General features: G+C 41.7%; 1 protein-coding gene across 11 annotated transcripts in view; it reads left to right on the plus strand.

Annotated features, from left to right (window-relative positions):
- Positions 1–19,153, plus strand: part of KTN1 (kinectin 1) — a 210,426-nt gene that overhangs the window by 111,409 nt on the left and 79,864 nt on the right. For all 11 annotated transcript variants that reach the window (XM_077464417.1, XM_077464423.1, XM_077464420.1 and 8 more), the window contains exons 8-14: positions 1,055–1,161; positions 3,786–3,918; positions 7,750–7,837; positions 13,399–13,550; positions 15,064–15,132; positions 17,308–17,345; positions 17,545–17,635. In XM_077464417.1, the coding sequence (XP_077320543.1) occupies positions 1,055–1,161; positions 3,786–3,918; positions 7,750–7,837; positions 13,399–13,550; positions 15,064–15,132; positions 17,308–17,345; positions 17,545–17,635 (678 nt within the window). The remainder of the gene's footprint in view (positions 1–1,054; positions 1,162–3,785; positions 3,919–7,749; positions 7,838–13,398; positions 13,551–15,063; positions 15,133–17,307; positions 17,346–17,544; positions 17,636–19,153) is intronic.

The raw sequence follows: 19,153 nt of genomic DNA on the forward strand, positions 1-19,153 counted from the left end.
CCATATAGTTGGTTTACATTTACCACTGCATAGAAATATTTAAGAATAAATTGCCTTTTTTTTTTTTTTTTTTTTTTTTAAACTTTACATATTAACTAAATTATACAACACACTTTTTTTTTTTTTTTTTAACAATAATCGGCCAGCTAATCGATTATGAAAATAATCGTTAGTTGCAGCCCTACTCTACAGACTAAGACTAGGATGCCATTAAAGTTAGAGTGTGTGTGTGTGTGTGTGTGTGTGTGTGTGTGTGTGTGTGTAAAACTGCATGTGTCCCAATACTTTTGACAATAGCGTGTACTTTATTAGGAGCATCTGACTTGGAGAATAATTTGCTACTACTGTATTTTGATGACTGCTCTATATAAAATAGCTATAAATCTAACCGTAATAACAGGAGTAGCAAAAAAAAAAAAAAAAATAGGGGTAACAAGATGTCATGTTACATGGAGCGTCTCATTTGCCATTTCCCATGAAGGTGTCAATGTGACTTGCTGTACACACACTGGCCTCTTGCTCTAAGGGAGGGCAGGATTTATATAGAACAGTACAACTACGCACAGGTACGCCTAAGGATGCCTCAAAGGCACCATCTGTTCTCAGATTTTATTCTGTCTTGGTATTAGAGGAAGCTGAGCCACAGATGAGTCCATATCCATAGACGTAACATCTGTGCTTAAGGTTATTTAGAGCAACACCGGGGATACATATGTCACCAATAAGAAGCTGATGATGAAGACACTGCTCTAGTGTACAGCAAAATGAGCACAGCATTAATTACACTGCTAATAGAAGTCTGCATAAGAAAAATTTCAGGCCTAATACAATTGTAGAACATGAAACAATAACTTGGTTTAAAACCTTCCCCAATCTATTCAAGATTATATTATTTAAGTTAGAGTTTGGTTTTTATGCTTTGTCGTATTGGTGGATATATATTACTGGGAGGGAAGAATTGTGTTTTCATAAGATGCTTGTTTACTTTGGTATAGCACAGTATAAGATGTTGTATATGGGGAATTAATCTTGCTTTGTTTTTCCCTATGTGTAGTTCCAGCAGGTGCGTGAGCAGTTGGAGAACCAGCTTTCCCACTTGAAGCAGGAGAATGGTATCCTAAGAGATGCAGTGAGCTCGGCCACCAATCAGATGGAAAGCAAGTAAGTGTACTTCTGCAGGTAAGCCCTGTGTCGTGACAGAACACTCTGAGCAGGGATGGCTAACTCCATGTCATCGTGAGCCGCATCAGCAGCAGTGTTGCCCTCCAAAGGGCTGTTATATCTGGGGTGCACTATGTACAGAGTGCAGGGTTTAGGGGTGTGTTATTTACAGAGTTCAGGGGGGTGTTGTGTACAGAGCAGATTTCAGTTCAAGGGTGTGATATGTACAGAGTGCAGGTTTCAGGGGTGTGCTGTGTACAGAGCAGAGTTCAGTTCAGGTTTCAGAGGTGTGCTATGTACAGAGTGCAGGGTTCAGGAGTGCGATACGTACAGGTTTCAGGGGTGTACTATGTACAGAGCAGAGTCCAGTTCAGGGGTGTGCTATGTACAGAGTGCAGGGTTCAGGAGTGCGATACGTACAGGTTTCAGGGGTGTACTATGTACAGAGCAGAGTCCAGTTCAGGGATGTGCTATGTACAGAGTGCAGGGTTCAGGAGTGCGATACGTACAGGTTTCAGGGGTGTACTATGTACAGAGCAGAGTCCAGTTCAGGGATGTGCTATGTACAGAGTGCAGGGTTCAGGAGTACGATACGTACAGGTTTCAGGGGTGTACTATGTACAGAGCAGAGTCCAGTTCAGGGATGTGCTATGTACAGAGTGCAGGGTTCAGGAGTGCGATACGTACAGGTTTCAGGGGTATGCTGTGTACAGATTGCAAAGTTTAGGGATTTTGTATACCCAGTGTGCAGCCCCAACCTAGCCGAAGCTTCCTCACATCTCTCTCTTCTACCTTTCCTGGCTCTAGTACCTTCCTGTATATAGGGCTTTGCTTCACCTTGCAGGGAGATTGTTTCCTCTCTGATTCTGGATATTTGTCCCTGCCGTGCGTGCAGGGATCTGGAAGCCTCGGAGATCAAAGCTGTCCCTTGTAAACACAGAAGGCTTGACAGAATGACAGTGGGAAAGTGGAGGTTAAGAGGCGGGGGTGGCGGAGGTGTGTTCGACATACATGCTCTAGAGCCCTTGTAGGTGTAAATGACATCAGCAGCATATGTTTAAAGTTAAGCTGGCCATACACTGATTGAAATTTAGCCACTCCAGTTGAGACTGATTCTTTGCATTAAGGTGAAAAACCTCAAGGGTTTACAACCCCTTTAACTACTTCAATACCAGGCATTTTCACCCCCAGGCCAATTTTCAGCTTTCAGCACTAACATTTTGAATGACAATGGCGCGGTCATGCATAACTGCTTTCACACTGATGTTTACCCAAACTGCGGCTAAGGGAAGCATTGGCTTATGGGCTCTGCTCTGCAGCCGTTTTCTTCCTCTACCACCAGCTTCATTCACAACACCAATGCTGTGGTATGACGGGTCGGCAACCTGCGATCTGGGCTTGCTAACCTGCCATTCCAGAGCAGGAGGTCGCGGCCACATCAAAGGGCTCCGCGGGCCACATGTGTTAATTATTTTCCTCAAAATTCTACAAACAATATCCCATAATGATAATGTGAAAGAAGCTTGTTTCAAATCTTCGCAAGTTTGTTAAAAAAAATAAATAAATAGCATTTGCCTAAGTATTCACAGCCTTTGCTCAATACTTTGTTGAAGCACATTTGGCACCAATTACAGCCTCCAAGTCATTTTTAATATGTGGGTACAAGTTTGGCACACCTATTTTTAGGCAGTTTCTCCCATTCTCCTTTGCAGGACCTCTCAAGCTCCATCAGGTTGGATGGGAAGTACACAGCCATTTTCAGATTTCTCTAGAGATGTTCATTCCGGTTTTTAGTATGGGCCACTCAAGGACATTCACAGAGTTGTCCGGTAGCCACTGCTTTATCTTGGCTGTGTGCTTAGGGAGGTCGTTCTGTTGGAAGATAAACCTTTGCCCCAGTCTGAGGTCCAGAATGCTCTGGAGCAGGTTTTTATCAGGGATGTCTGTACATTTCTGCATTCATCTTTCCCTCGATCCTGACTAGTCTCCCACTTCCTGCAGCTGAAAAACATCCCCACAGCATGATGCTGCCACTACCATGCTTCACTGAAGGGATGGTATTGGCCAGGTGATGAGCAGTGCCTGGTTTCCTCCAGACAAGACACTTGCCATTCGGGCCTAGGAGTTCAATCTTCAGACATCAGACCAGAGAATTTTGTTACTCATGATCTGAAAGTCCTTTAGGTGGCTTTTGGCAAACTCCAGGCAGGTTGTCATGTGCCATTTACTGAGGAGTGGCTTCCTTCTGGCAACTCTACCATACAGGCCTGATTGGTGGAGTGCTGCAGAGATGGCAGTTCTTCTGGAAGGTTCTCCTTTCTCCACAGAGAAAAACTGGAGCTCAGTCAGAGTGACCATTGAGTTCTTGGTCACCTCCCTGAATTAAGGCCCTTCTCCCCCAATCGCTTAGTTTGGCCCGCTCCAGGATCAGCCCTTGTGGTTCCAAACTTCTTCCATTTATGGATTATTGAGGTCACTGTGTCCATTGGGACCTTCAATGCTTGTCAAGGGTGTGCTATTTAGTGCTCAGTCTTTAGATCAGTAATTTTAATAGTATGACTCTTATAGTATTAGATGTCTAGATATATAATATAATACTGAATAGCCCTGTTTTTTTTCCCCAGGCAGTCTAATGAGCTTATTAAGCTGCGTCAGGATTATACCCGACTCGTGAAAGAATTGACTGATAAGAACAGCAGTTTGGCTCAGGAGGAACAGCATAAGAAGAATCAGGAGCAGGTGGTGGCAGGGTTGAAGGTGAGAAAATAAAATATGAGCTGTTCATGAAAAGTTCTCAGTACTACTTGGACAGAATGTACAGTAGAATGATTGTGCAAATTTTAATACATTTGTGTTCAAAGCTCAACTCTAGCGAAATTTTTTTTTCTTGCTCAATAAGAGAGACTGGGCTTCTTAGACTGTTGGGTTATGTTGCTGCCCACAGGAGAAATTTACAATGCCAACAAAAATATTGAGTAGCACAAGATAATGCTGCCCACAACCATTATGCTTCAGTTTGCTAGTGTCCTCAGGAGTGTGGGCATTTGTTCTTCAGTTTTGCTCTTTTCTGCTTGCTTGGTATAATTTGTCTGTTAACAGCTGAAAATGTTAAATCCCTCAAGTCTCTTCAATCAGCCATTGAGCGCAGGTTTTCCTGAATTTATACTTATGTTTTTGCTAGCTTCTCCAGTCATCTACAGCGTATTTATGTATGCTGGTGTTCTCTCTTCGACCTTCCAGTTTTAGGCCACACCAGTATGTCTGGGTATTCGTGTTGTCTGTCCAGAGCTGACACGGTTTTTCTGGCCCAACCTCTGTTGCGAGTTCCAAGCACGCCTATATAAAGTTGAGGGTTTTCTATGTCCTCTATTTCGAATACGAAGAATAACTATATTGTATTTTTAAAGCCAGGGAGAAGGAGGCGCTAGGAAAGTAAAATGGAAACATTTCCCCCTTCGGTGTCCTTTGGTAGAAAGATAAACTGGAGGCTTCCCTAATGTGGCCAACTTGTGAAGTACAAACACCAAGTCTACAATAGAGGAGAAAATCGCTCCACACAAAATGTGTTGAGTGAACAGTCTGTGGGGGCTCTTTTAGACTCTGTGATTTTGGCTGTCAAGGATTTGCAGTGTTTCAGTTGGATCCTGAACCCTCAAAATCAACTTATTGTTTGAAGTGTGTGGGTCCAGTCTGGGACTGCTAAGGCTAGATTTGTTCCACAGAAGGCACTTTAGATATCTGATTTTCACTTGAGTGTTGAGTGCAGTGGTAGCTGCCTTTAGGCAGTTAAATTGCCTAAAATCAATCCAGTCCCTGGACAGATCAGTTCAATTCATTTGGCAATGCGGACCAGATTCTCTGCCTTGGTGACTCAAGAAGTTGGCTTTGCAATTGGAAGTCTGTCATTCCCATTGTTTAGAAGATCCTTCTGATGGATGCCAGTCTGTTGAGCTGGGGAGGAGTAATAGGCACCTTGTCAGTGTAAGGGACTTACTTGGTTGTCAGAAGAGTCCTCATCTCCTGATCAACATCCTGGAGCTTTGGGCCATTTGGCTGTCTTTGTAATCCTGCTGTTGGGTCATCCGATCTGGATTAAGTAGTATAATGGCATGGAGGAACCATAAGTCTCTCCATGGCGAGTGAGGTAGATTGCATTATGTCCTGGGCAGAACTTTCAAGTCCCTGCCTTGTCCTCCTATGTACATTGCAGGTATGGCCAATTGGCAACAAATTTACCAGAAGTGCTGTAGGCCTTTTGTCACAAAAGGAGTTATCTGGATGTTAACCTCCTTGGCCTTCAGGTACAACAGCAAAGTGTACAGGTTTGTTTGCAGATTTGGGGATTCTCTAGTGGATGCTGTGGTGACTCGTGGCATTGATACAGCCTAAATGTCTTGACCCCATTGAAGCTTCTTCCTCCTCTGCATTACAAGAATAAGTTGGCATGCATTGTTGCAAGTTGTGTGCAAGTTGATACTCGTTACTCCAGGCCAGCCCATATGGATGTTGTGCACAGATCTGGTATGATTCTTGACAGACCTCTGTGGGCAATACAAGATTAAAACAGAAGCTTGGAACAAAGACCAGTTTATCATCCTGCTTTACAGTTGCTGGCTTTAATGGCTTGGCTATTGAAGTTGAAGTCCAAGTTCTACGATTAAGTGATTTCTATGATGTTGAAAGCTAGAAAGTTTAATTCTTGCAAGGTCTTTGGTTGGACATGGAAGGCATACTTTATTTGGTGTGATTCTTGGGGCTTCCACCCTATATACTCCCTATAGAATTAATCATCTCAACCCAGCGTTTGGCTCCCAGCACTAACAAAGATTCAGTTTGTGGTCTTTCAATCTTGATTCAGAGATCTTTGTTCTTTCACTCCTCAGTCTAGTTTTCTCTGTGCACTGGAAAAAAAATGCAATTTGAAGTGTAACTAAAGGCAAAACTTTTTCTCCAATCTGTTTAAATTTGCTCTGATCAAAAACCTCATTCCCCATTGATTGACGATAACCCATCCCCTGATGAAGATTACAATTCATATTATTGAAACGCATTGGCAGGATCAATTCTAAAATATCAGGGTTATTGTCTCTTATCTCTTTATTGTATTCGATTTTGTTATTTCTAACCAGGGCTCATATTTTAGTCTGTTTTGTAAAAATAAGAAATTTTTTACTTAACTTTTTTTTTTTTTTTTTTTTTTTTTTTTTTTTTTTTAACTTGTTCTACTTATTGTCTCTTGCTGCTAAAATACTCCTGGGGGTTTTCTGTCCTATTTTTTTATTTTTATATTTTTTTTAAACCGTACATAGTTTTTCTACCTCCAGTTCACTAAAAGGAAATTGTAATCCATTGTCTAAATGTGATTCAAGCTGTTAGAGCCATTTCTTCCTTTAGAGAGACTGATTCTCCTTTTCTTTTATCATCCTGGATGGAGCCCATAAGGGAAGTACCCTGGCTTTTTTCAGCATGCTTGGGAGGCTCAGAAAGACCGTTATCCGAGTTCATGGTCCCAAAGATTGTGTTCCATCCTTTTCTATCAAGGCACACTCCACTAGATCTGGGGATGCTTTTCAGCATCAAGCAACTATTTCCCAGATTTGCAAAACTGTCACTTGTACCTCAGTTTACACGTTCTCTAGTTCTTCTACCAGGTGTATGTGGCCTCATCTTATGCCATCGTCAGAAGGTCCTTCAACTGACTCCTTTAGATAAAGGCATTAGCCAGTTTTTTTTTTTTATTTCTTGGTCCTGTAAATCTTTCTTTTTCTATGTTGTCCACACTTCAGTGTTAGCTGCTTTTGGACTTCTCTAAGGTGAATGACTTTGTGTCCCTCAAGGGACAAGAGAGAAATGTGTATTTTTGTACTCTCCACTAAATACTTTTCTTTAAGCCCATTGAGCAACACGGGTGTCTCAGTCTACTTTTCATGATGATGCTGCCGATACTGCTTTGCTACAAAATGGAGGCATGCAGATAGTAGTAGACATTATCCAGGGTTGGGCCTGCAGTATTTTGTTTGCCAGTGTCCAATTTTCCTGTAGGTAGCAGTATAACCAAAAGTTGAAAGACTTACCGTATGTTCCTCAAAGGACTAAGTAAAGCATTTTACAGTGAGTACCAAAATACCAAAAGTACCTACTTTGTTTAGTTACAGTATTGCCAGACCTAATGTTCAGAGACCATGAAGAGTTTTTCATCAAACTTTAAAAGGACACGCCAGCCCCTTTTGGGTATAGAAAACTATATTTCTTCATAATGCTTCAAAACATACTATAAATGTAATAATTCATCTGTGTAAAAAATTTTGAGCTAAGCTTTAAAATTCCATTTCCTTTATCTGATAAATGGGCATATTTTGTAAGCATGCTTCATACTAATTGCTTGTAGCCAGCCATTATGGAACTGTATGGACTTTCTATCAGATGCAGTCAAAGTGAACAGGCAGTTCTAAATTTGCTTGTACAATAAACATTTTACACTATACCCATTTAATTTGTGAGTGTGTGTTTTATTGTGCGGATATACCAGAATTGATGTTCTTGCATAGTTTTCTCAGTTTTATTTTTCTCTTTTAATGTGAATTCCAGGCTCAGATACAGGATGCAGAAAGAAGATGGGAAGAAATTGAATCATATCTACGGAAACGGGAATCTGACGCAGAAAAGGCTCAGCAAGGTAACTTTTTTTTTATTTTTTATTTATTTATTTATTTTTTTGGTCCCGACGTATAAAAATGGGTAGAACCCTTGATGGTAAAATTTTTGTTTTTAAAGCATCAAATGTTTTCCCTCTTCTGGCAACAATGTTACACCTCACATCTTTGTGGTTTGAATTTCTGTAGACACTTGGTGCAGGAAAGAAAAAGACTACAGACGAGAATACTGTTTGTGAGATAAGACTTTATTTGATACTGTTTGTTTCCATACCATCCAAGTACATGTCACATCACACTTTCATCTTTTCAGAACTTAAGCAAACTGTTCCACTAGGATGATTTGTTGTGCCATTATTGTTTATATCCAAGCACTCGATCTGCCATTTACTTCCCGCTAGGGGAGCTTCGTTACTCCAAACTCAATAATAAGATGAGAAGAAATATAAAGCGTTGAATGTGCACTTCATCTTAAAAAAAAAAGACGTAACATTTTAAGAGATTGGCAAAGATATAAGATAACAACTGTTATTTTGTCCAAACTCCCAACACACTATTGAAATTTATTTTATTTTAATCTATTACAGGTACTTGTATAGCGCCGTCAATTTACGCACTACTTTACACATGTATTGTACAAGATTACAATCTAAGATCACTAACTCACATTCATACGTACACATACTAGGGCCAATTAACCTACCAGCATGTCTTTGGAGTGTGGGAGTAAACTGGACAATATCCATTCGCAGTAGTGTGGCTTGGGAGTGAACCTGCTTGTATGCCCCCATAGGAAGAGGCTTGCTATTGTGGGCATTTGGTGGGGGGGTTTGGGGGGGAGCCAGGGCCGCCAGCGGGGGACACAAAAAAGAGGATCGGGGCAGCTTTGTGCAAAACGATTACACAGAGCAGGTAAGTATAACATTTACAGTCACTTTAAGGGCATGTCCACCAAATTAAGGGCATGATTGCATACATATTGCTGCCTTTATAACAGAGCTCATGAGCATGAGGTTCAAACGCTAGCTTGTATGTTAAGATTCTGTTTGAACTGTCAGAACCATTTTGTTTGTGGGTTATGTCAGAACTACATTTGTGTTTTTTAATAATTAATGCTCTTTTCTCAGTTTTTCGAAATATAGTAACCTTTTACTTTACTTCAGATGGGTACTGTGTTTTACTTTGTCTGAAATCCCAGAAGCCAGAAAGTCAACCCACCTTAAAAAAAAAAAAAAAATGACATCTTAGCATCCAATGCTTATATTATTTTTCTGATTAATAGTCATGCATTTCCTGATTCTGTAAAGTGTCTTTATTGGCAAAACCTTTTTAGAATTAGAGTAAGAAAGTGTTAAAGTCCCCTCTTTTTATTCTTTAGATATGTGAGAGTATGGGCCAGTGGGAATGCATGGTGGCTGGGATTGGCAGCAAGTTCTAGCACCACTCTGAAGTGTGAGAGCTTTGCCTCTTGGAACAGCCTGGCATTCAGCTGCAACAGGGAGGATTTGAAAGCTGCTTGCATGCATGTGCAACTGGCCTGTACTTAAATGACTCTGTTCAAGTCATTCATTCACAGAGTTCTGTGAATTGGAAACTACAAGTACAGATACAACAAATTGGCCACTGCCCCCACCTATAACTTGCCTTTGCAGCAAGGAGCATTGGAGGGCAACGCATATCAAAAAAAGACCAAGGAAAATACCAAGCTCTACTTATCGACCAGCTTGTGACCAACCAGATAAACCTGTCTAACAGTATGCATTTTAAAAACAAGGGTTTAGTTGCACAAATTTGCAAATACATGCGTAATCTACAGGCCCCAGCAAGGCAGGCACCCTGTGATCTGTAGTTCCTACTTCTAATTTGTGCAAATAAACCCCTGTTTTTAAATGCTTACTGTTAGGTTAATCTGGTTGGTCGCAGGCTGGTCGATAAGTAGACCTTGGATTTTTCATTGGTCTTTTTTTTTTTTTTATATGCGTTGACCTCCAGTGCGCCTCTCTGCAAAGGCCAGTTATAGGTGAGGGCAGTGGCCAATTTGTTGTATGCTTGATTTTAGGTCAGACCAGGCATTGACACCTTTGCAGCCATTGTGCTGTATGCTGGGTGTTCAATGTACCCCTGTACCTTTTTAATGAGGGGTGGGCTCCCTCCAGTCTATCTGCCTTCATCTGTCTCATCAGAAAGCATGTGCTTCCACTGTGGAGCCTCTTATAAGCTAGAGGTAGGTACTACAGATCACAGGGTGCCTTGCCTGGGCCTGCATCTTGCGCATGTATTTGCAAATTTGTGCAACTAAATCCCTATTTTTAAATGCATACGGTTAGTCAGGTTAATCTGGATGGTCGCAGGCTTGTCTGTAAGTAGAGCTTTGAATTTTCCTTCGATTTTTCCTTGGTCTTTTTTTGATACATGTACTGATGACCTTTGCAGCTGTTGGCTTGTAGTTCTCAATGAACTACCAGGGTGCTGTTGAGTGCTCTGGTAGTCTCTTGATTCTCTCCGTGTGTATCTGCCTGCCCGTACGAGGTACGAGCAGGCAGATGCACTGACAAGTTTGCTGGAGTCGTGCATGGCAATCTGCTGATTGTGAATGCAATGCTTTCCAAGCTCCTAGTAAAAAAAGAATAATTAATGAACATTATTGTTTTTTAACCTTTCATTTAGTGCCTGTAGCAGTTTGCCTTCCACCCCCTCAGTGATAGTCTATTCAAGGAGTTGAGTCAATGTGCATGTTTTCCCTGTGTTTGGCATGCATGTCACCGAAATTCCATTAGTGCCGTACAACCCCACTAAAACAATTATACATACCAATTGCAGATTTTTGTTTGAAATAAATGAAATAAGCTAAAAAAAAAATGAAAGTAACCTGCATGCTATATCACATACTGTATATAGAATAGCTTGCGTGCTGAAAAATATATATTTTTTTAGTTTATTTAATTCATGTTATTTATTTCAAATGCAAATTGGCTATTGTGATGTATAATTGTGTTAGTGGGGTTGTCCGTCACTATTTGAATACATTATTTATATAGATTTGGGAACATATTTCAGTGTGGGCTGCAGCCTATACATATTCAAATAATTGAACAGGGGGCATTTTTTTTTTTTAGTTGTCACCAAAGTTTTATTGACTTTAATGGAGCAGCACACGTGGCAGTTTAAAGTGGTTGTAAACTCTCCCCCACAACTTTGTCCCATGTAAATTGGCATAAAAAAGGCTAATGATCACTGCTTGTAGATATCTCCTTACTTGCTTGGTATTGTAATCCTTTGTTCTTTAGAATGACATCACTGAGCATGCCCAGATCTTCCCTGATTTACGGCGCACACTCTATGTGCTTGTCTATCTGTTATCAGGAGTTCCCACTGCACAACACTGAACTCCCAGGAGGCTGCATAATCACTCAGAGCTTCCCACTACACTCCATGTGACCATGTGACATCGCATGCAGTGTAAACCTGGCCATTACTGCAGTCTTATCTGCTGAAGCTGATGAGACCGACACAGGCAAACATTAGACAATTGGCACAAGGAAATGCTATGAAATAAAACAAGTCCGCTATGAACAGGGAATTAGGGTTGCCATAGAAACGTTGGATTGAGAAGGAGGCTTGGTTAACAGTACAGGAAGTGCTCCATGTAAGGGCGGAAAGCACTCCATTGTGGACTCAGAAATAAATACTTAAGATAGCGCTGCCTAACCCCCTGGAAACAAGTTTTTTTTTAAGTTTCTTTAACCACTTAAAGAGGAAGTAAACCCTGATGAGTTTACTTCCTCTTTCATTCCCTGCAAAGGCAAAGCATAATGGACTACTATGCATTGCATAGTAGTCCATTATGTGTCACTTACCTGACACAGGAGCCAGCGAAGTCACCGCTGTCCCCTGTAGTCTGGCGCATCCATCTTCTCGGTGGGGTCTCGCTGCTCCACCGCTGTCTTTCGGCGAAGCCGCGATGACGTCACTCCTGCGCATGCGCACGGGAGCCGACACGTCGTTGACGATGCCGAGCTCAGTGCGCCGTAGACAGCGGTGCCTGTCTTTTTCTGCAAATATCTCCTAAACCGTGTAGGTTTAGGAGATATTTCTTGGACCTACAGGTAAGCCTTAATCTAGGCTTACCTGTAGGTCAAAGTGTGTTGTAAGGGTTTACAATCACTTTAAGCCCCGGACCAATTTGCAGCCAAAGGACCAGGCCCCTTTTTGCGATTTGGCACTGCGTCGCATTAACTGACAATTGCGTGGTCGTGCAACGTAGCTCCCAAACAAAATTGACATCCTTTTTTTTCCCCCCATAAATAGAGCTTTCTTTTGGTGGCATTTGATCACCTCTGTGATTTTTTATTTTTTGTGCTATAAACAAAAATATAGCGACAATTTTGGGAACAAAATGCAATATTTTTTACTTTTTACTATAATAAATATCCCCCAAAAATATATATAAAAAAATCTTTTCCTCAGTTTGCGCAAAAGTTATAGCGTTTACAAAATAGGGGATAGTTTGATAGCATTTTTGTTGTGTGTTTTTTTTTTTTTTTTTTTACTAGTAATGGCAGCGATTTATTTATTTATTTTATTATTTTTTTCCTTTTTTTTCTTTTTTTTTTTTTTTTTTAAATTGTGACTGCAACATTATGGCAGACACATCGGACATTTTGACACATTTTTGGGACCATTGTCATTTATACAGCAATCAGTGCTATTTAAATGCACTGATTCCTGTGTAAATGACGCTGGCAGTGAAGGAGTTAACCACTAGGGGCCTGGGAGGGGGTGTTTGCGTGTGTGTGTGTGTGTGTGTGTTTTTTTTTTTTGTTTTTTTTTTGTTTTTTTAACTGTAGGGGGGCTTGGCTTGGCGTCTGACGTCACTGATCGTCTTTCCCTGTAACAGGAAACAGACGATCAGTGACGGGCTTAGTAGGGAGCACGGGGAGAGGTTTGTTTACAGAGACCTCTCCTCGTTCTTCAGCTCTGTGACCCGATCGCGGGACACCCCAGTGGCGATCGGCTCCGCTGGTCCCACGGTCACGGAGCTCAGGACCGGGTTGCCGGCGGCGTGCTCCCGACCCACGACTGGGCACTTAAAGAGCAACGTACAGGTACGTGTTTGTGCCCAGCCGTGCCATTCTGCCGACGTATATGTGCAGGAGGCAGTCCTTAAGCGATTAAACAGTAAGTAATATGCGATTTGGGATGGATTACAGTGGCTATAGTTTGTTAATTGCTTATAATGGACTAAATGAAAAGAAGCATCAGAGTGGGAGAGTTTACTTCCTCTTTAAAGGCTGCATTTGTCCTGTTTTTTATTACAATATATTTCTGAGTTCAGCGTGTCCTGTTGAGGTGCATTTCAATTTGAAAGCTGATCTAAAGCAGCATTTTTCAGTCAAATGTTGCATTTTTCTTTTAAAACGCACCTGCATAGGTTCTAATGGAATACTCAATGAAAGCCTATTGATATTGACCCTAAGAGGTTTGAAGCTTGTGCAATTTATAAGGCTGGTTTATTGCTGATTAACTTGTTTACTTGCCCTCTTTGGTTCTGTATAATCACCTGATACCCTTTCCTTTTTTACAGATTTTCAGTCGAAGCTTATTGCCAAGGACGCTGAAATTCAGAGTTTACACAGCAAGCTCACGGACACAATGGTGAGCAACCAACAGCTTGAGCAGAGACTCATGCAGCTCATGGAAGCGGGGCAAGATGACAACCTTCAGATTCAGATGCAGGTACTATCTCGTTTGGCTTTTCCTTAATAAAAATGTTCATTATATGATCCTTTGCTGTCACTTGCTAATTTGTGGAGGACCTGGGTCCTCCAAGCTTTCACTTGACTTCCACCCGGACCTAATCTCCCAGTGTTGGCTTTAAATAACCATTTCTCTGCTAAATACATTACATACAAAAAGAATGCTAAAAAAATACATACAAAAGAATGCTAAATACATTGCTTTGTACATATTTAGTAGGTTCAGGACTTTTTGTAGAGCTCCACCCAAAAGGGGACGTTTCACTTGTTTGCATCCTCCTCCACTGCCACTTTCTTCACTTTTTCGAAGGGGAGTGAGTACCTGGTTTTGACAGGTAACCGCTCCCACTTCCGGGTAAGATTGCCGCGGCTAATCCCCAAGTATACCCGGCCCCTTCTCCTTCCCCCTGACGCACACAAGTCCCAGAAAACGGTGGGACCATTCGGAAAGTGCAGCGCGACTCAAGCATGTGCTGTAGGAAACCAGCTGTGAAACCAGCTTGGCTTCACTGCTGGTTGTCCTTGGTGTGAAGATGCCTGCACTTGAAGGCTCGGGGTGTTGAAATAGCTGGATCCCTGGAGAAGTAAGTGTCCTTATATTAAAAGTTTGCAGCTACATTATTTGTAGCTGCTGACTTTGAAAAAAATTTGGGCCCAGACTGGAGCTCATCTTGAAGTACTTTTAACAAACCCCCCCCCCCCACCGGACGGTATTCCCCTGTGTGGGTGGATTTTCAGTACCAAAAGCGGTAACCCCGCGCCACATTCGGGATTGCATCTCAGGATCCATGCAGAGGTTACTTACCTTGTCCCCAGGATCCTGCGATGTCTCCCCGCACTGTGTGCGCATCGTCCTCCACTCGATCTATTTCTGCCTGGAAACTGGAGATTGTCCATAGCAACCAAAACCATCCCTTTTAAATCAAAAGTGGTTTTAGAACAGCTAGAATGCATTGATAATAAATTAGAGTCACTTGCAGAATTTGATGATGGATTTCCCCACAAATCGCTATCACTCAACACTGAAAGTAATGATAGCGACAATTCTGCAACTGAGCAAATTTCAGTGTTTTTTTATTATTATATTATTATTTGCTATAATTATTTATAGTTATTTTTTATTTTATAATTTATGATTTTGTTTTTCAAACTTTATCATACCCAGGATGTCTACTAGACTCTTGTTTGGACAGATTTAAGTGTTATTCCTAAGAATTACAGGCCTACAATATAAAATGCCAAATTTCCATGCAAAATAATTGTAGTGCTTTTAGCATCAAAAAATCTGAAATAATACCACCAAGGAGGTTAATAAGGAAACATTTTTGCTAATATTGCATGTGGAAATTTTGATATTTTACTACTTCCAGAGAGTTGTAGAGACGGTTGACTCCAGGTGTTTTTTTTCTATATAAACTGACAAAAATAGAATGAAGTATTAATGTTATCTTTAAGATGGGTCTAACTGTTTTTGTTTTTTTCTTTTCTCTAAGGATTTGTTGAAGCAAAATGAAGCGCTGAACGTTCAGATTCAGAAATACCATTCCCAGGTGCAAGTTCAGGTAAAAAGAATTGACCTTTTTCTTTTTTTCATAGTAATTTAGGGAGAGGAAAGCGGGAAACAAGTATTTGTACTCCAGGCCATGTACAAGTGACAGCAGGAAGAGCGGGTGAGAGCCGGTGGTGGCGGCCGGGAGCCGCTGCGGACCACGTGTGTTTGACACCTGTGGTGTAAAGTGTTAGAATTCCTTATTTCTGAGAATGTTCTGGATCAACAGTTCAGACGGCATTGAAGCCAAGGCATCAGAATGACAGGAACTAGTATTCTTAAAGAGTCCAGTAGTGACAGCATCCGTTATTTCATCGTGGGGGTGTTCCTTTTAAACCCCAGATTTACTTTCACTTTAACCACTTGAAGACCAGGATTTTCTTGTCACTTCTTGTATACATGTGAAAATCAGATTTATTTGTTTTTGCTAGAAAATTACTTAGAACCCCAAAACAGTATTTTTTTTTAAAGCAGAGCCACTAGAGGGAATACATTTGTGGGTTTTGCAATTTTTTCTGTCACACGGTATTTGCGCAGCAGTCTTTCAAACACATTTTTTGGGGAGAAATGCACTTTTAAATTTTTTTATTTGAATGCAAAAAACACAATACATAACCCAATAAAAAAAAAAAAAAATGTCACACTGAGTAAATGGATACAAAAGATGTTATGCTTTAAAATTGTGTTCGCCTGCAAAGTGGCGAGGAATGCCGTAAATTTTACTATCCCTACGTGATGCTTTAAAACCCTTTACAGGTTACCAATATATTGTCAAAAGTATTGGGACACCTGGCTTTACATGCACATGAAGTTTAATGGCATCCCAAACTGCCTCCTGTTCTCTGCTATGGGTGCTTTCACACCCAGGTGGTGTACTTGTGGGATGTTAAAGTCCTGCAAGCAGGATCTTTGGGGCGGTTTGGGAGCGCTATATACAGTGCTCCCAAAACGTTCTTGCCCATTGCAATGAATGGGCAGTTGGAAGCACCCCAATACGGAAGTTTTGAACCCCGTCTTTGGGTTTTAAAAGCTCCACCAAAATGAGCAGTGCTTTACCACTAAGGTCGGTGCTTTCAGTTTGAAATCAGCCTTAGTCCACTAGGTTCAATATTGAGTTGGTCCACCCTGTGCAGCTTCAACTCTTCTAGGAAGGCTGTTCACAAGGTTTAGGAGTGTGTCTATGGGAATGTTTGACCATTCTTTCAGAAGTGCATTTGTTAGGTCAGGCGCTGATGTTGGACGAGAAGGCCTGGCTCGCAGTGTTGGCTCTAATTCATCCCAAAGGTGTTCTAGGACTCAGGCCAGTCAAGTTCCTCCACCCCAAACTCGCTCATCCATGTCTTTATGGACTTTGCTTCGTGTACTGGTGCACAGTCATGTTGGAACAGGTAGGGACCCTCCCCAAACTGTGGGGCCAACTCAATATTGAACCCTACGGACTAAGACTAGGATGCCATTAAAGTTCATGTGCTTGTAAAGGAATGTGTCCTAATACTTTTGACAATATATGGTATCTACAGAGGAGGCCTAGTGCTAAAATTTCTGCCCCCGATCTGATGTTCGTGGTGATACCTCACATGTGTGGGACGAACGATGTGTGCCTGCGGTACCAATGTATGTGTTCGCCATTGTGCGCTAGCTTAGGGAGAACAGGGGCTTTTTACCTTTTTTCAGATTTTTTTTATTTAATTTTTTATCACGTTTATTGCTCTCACAAGGAATGTAAACATCCTTGTGACAGCAATAGGCATGTGGCGGGTATTCTTTATGGCAGCCTGCTGTTGGGGCCACTGGCTAAGGGGGAGGAGCCAGGAGCTCCGGTAGGGGACTTGCGAGGAAGGGGATTGAGACTGCTCTGTCTCCAAAACTGTTGCACAGAGCAGGTAAGAATAACATGTTTTTTTTTTTTTTTATATTTATTTAAAAACCTTTTAATGTCACTTTAACCTTGTGGTTTATGTATCCTAAAAAATAAAGCACCAGTCCTCTATTCTGTTCCATGTGTTTGCCCAAATGTGCATATTTATTATTGAATGGGCTTCAAAACTCTAAAAACCAAGACTGTGATGGTTGTGCAAAGGGTAGCAGGCATTTACACTTTGTCCTTTGGCAGTGTTTTTTTTTTCTCTATCATATATGTTCGAAAATTGGTGTTTTGTTGATCTTTTTGTGTTTCTGTTTTTTCTAGTCTTCTGCATCAGTTATTGTCGAGGAGTTGCAGAAATCGTAAGTATAATTCTTTTTTGTCTTTTTTTTATGCGATATAAACAAATGTACAGCCCTGAAGTTCTTCCTGTAGATTTTTTTCTCTTTCTCTTTCTCTCTTGCGTTTTGAAGGCTCTTTTCACTTTATGCCCTTGGCCGCTCAGCCACCGAAGAGTCTTTATTGCTATTCTGACCTTTCTTAATGTATTTTTTTTTTTAGAATTGAAGAGAAGGAAAAGGAGATAAAACAGATGGAGGACTCGCTGTCTCTGGAACGTGTTAATTTTGCTAACAGTGAAGACGAACTCAAGGTATAAAAAGTGTTAGTATTGTATTGCGCCATACTTTAAAGCAGTGTTTCTCAACCTTTTTTAAAAAGTCTGAGATCTCAGGGAACCCCTGAAATAATGTTCAGATCTGCAGTTTTATTTTCTGCACAGATGCTCAATTCTGGGTTTAACTGGAGGTGAGCAGTGTACAGGGGGCAGCAGAGCAGAGCACAGGAGGTCAGGACACAATACAGGGGGGATATTAGGGTACATTATGGGACACGTTACATGGAGGCAGCAGGGCACATTATGGGGCATACAACAGAACATGGGGCACAAGGGCCATACAGCAGAGTGCAGGGAACATTACATGGGGCGCACAGCAGAATGTGCATGGAGTGCACATTAGAAAATGGGGAACATTAAGGGGGACACAGCAGGACACATCAATGGACACACAGCAGAACATAGGGCACATCATAGGGCATGCAGCAGAACATGGGGGCACAAGGGACATACAGCCGTGCACAATACAGAACATGGGGCACATCATGGGACACACAGCAGGGCATGTGCCACATTACATGGCTCACAGCAGGGCATTGGGCACACTAAGGGACAAACTGCAGGAAACAGGGCACATTATGGGACTCGCAGCCGAGCATGGGGCACATCATGGAGCACACAGCAAAACATGGGATACACAGCAGAAAATGGGGAACATCATGGGCCAAGCAGCAGAAAATGGGGCACACAGCAGGACACAACAACAGCTAACAGCAGGGCACAGGGCAAATTATGGAGGTCACATCGGACACACAGCAGGGTATTGGCACATCACAGGGCACACGGCAGAGCATTTGCACATCACAGGGCACATGGCAGGTTATTGGGGACATCACAGGGCACATGGCAGGGCATGGGGCACATCACAGGATGCAGGGCATGGGGCACTTTACAGGGCACATCGCAGGGCATGGAGCACATGAAATGGCATGGGGCACATCACAGGGGACATCACAGGGCATGGGGCACACCGACAGATCGCCGAGAAACCCTGCTTTAAAGTAATGGTGCACTGATGCACTTGGCTCAAAACCAAAACGGAAATTTAATTAAACTTTGCCCACCATACACTGTGTGTGTGTATATATGTGTGTGTGTGTGTGTGTGTGTGTGTGTGTATATATATATATATATATATATATATATATATAATATATATATATATACACACACTGTGCAGAATCACGCACCTGTACTTGATTCTTCACTTCCGGGTCTGGGATGCCCACGTGTGCCGCTGGCGACTCGCTGTGTCCAATAACAGCGGAAGCCAATCAGCTGGGCTGCCTTCCCACAGTTGGTAATTACTCTTTTATAGAAAAGTGGGCAGAAGCCCAAAAGATTGATATAGTTACCCCAGACAGTATGCTATCAAAATAAATAATTTATTGGACATAAGACATTAATTGCAAAAAGACATATGGTCAATTCAAAATGTTAACCCTTTCCCTGCCAGTGTTATTAGTACAGTGACTGCATATTTTTTAGCACTGA

This window comes from Lithobates pipiens, unplaced genomic scaffold, assembly GCF_037356315.1.
Source record: "Lithobates pipiens isolate NorthernLeopardFrog02 unplaced genomic scaffold, aLitPip1_a1.2 Scaffold_30, whole genome shotgun sequence".
NCBI classification, from domain to species: domain Eukaryota; kingdom Metazoa; phylum Chordata; class Amphibia; order Anura; family Ranidae; genus Lithobates; species Lithobates pipiens.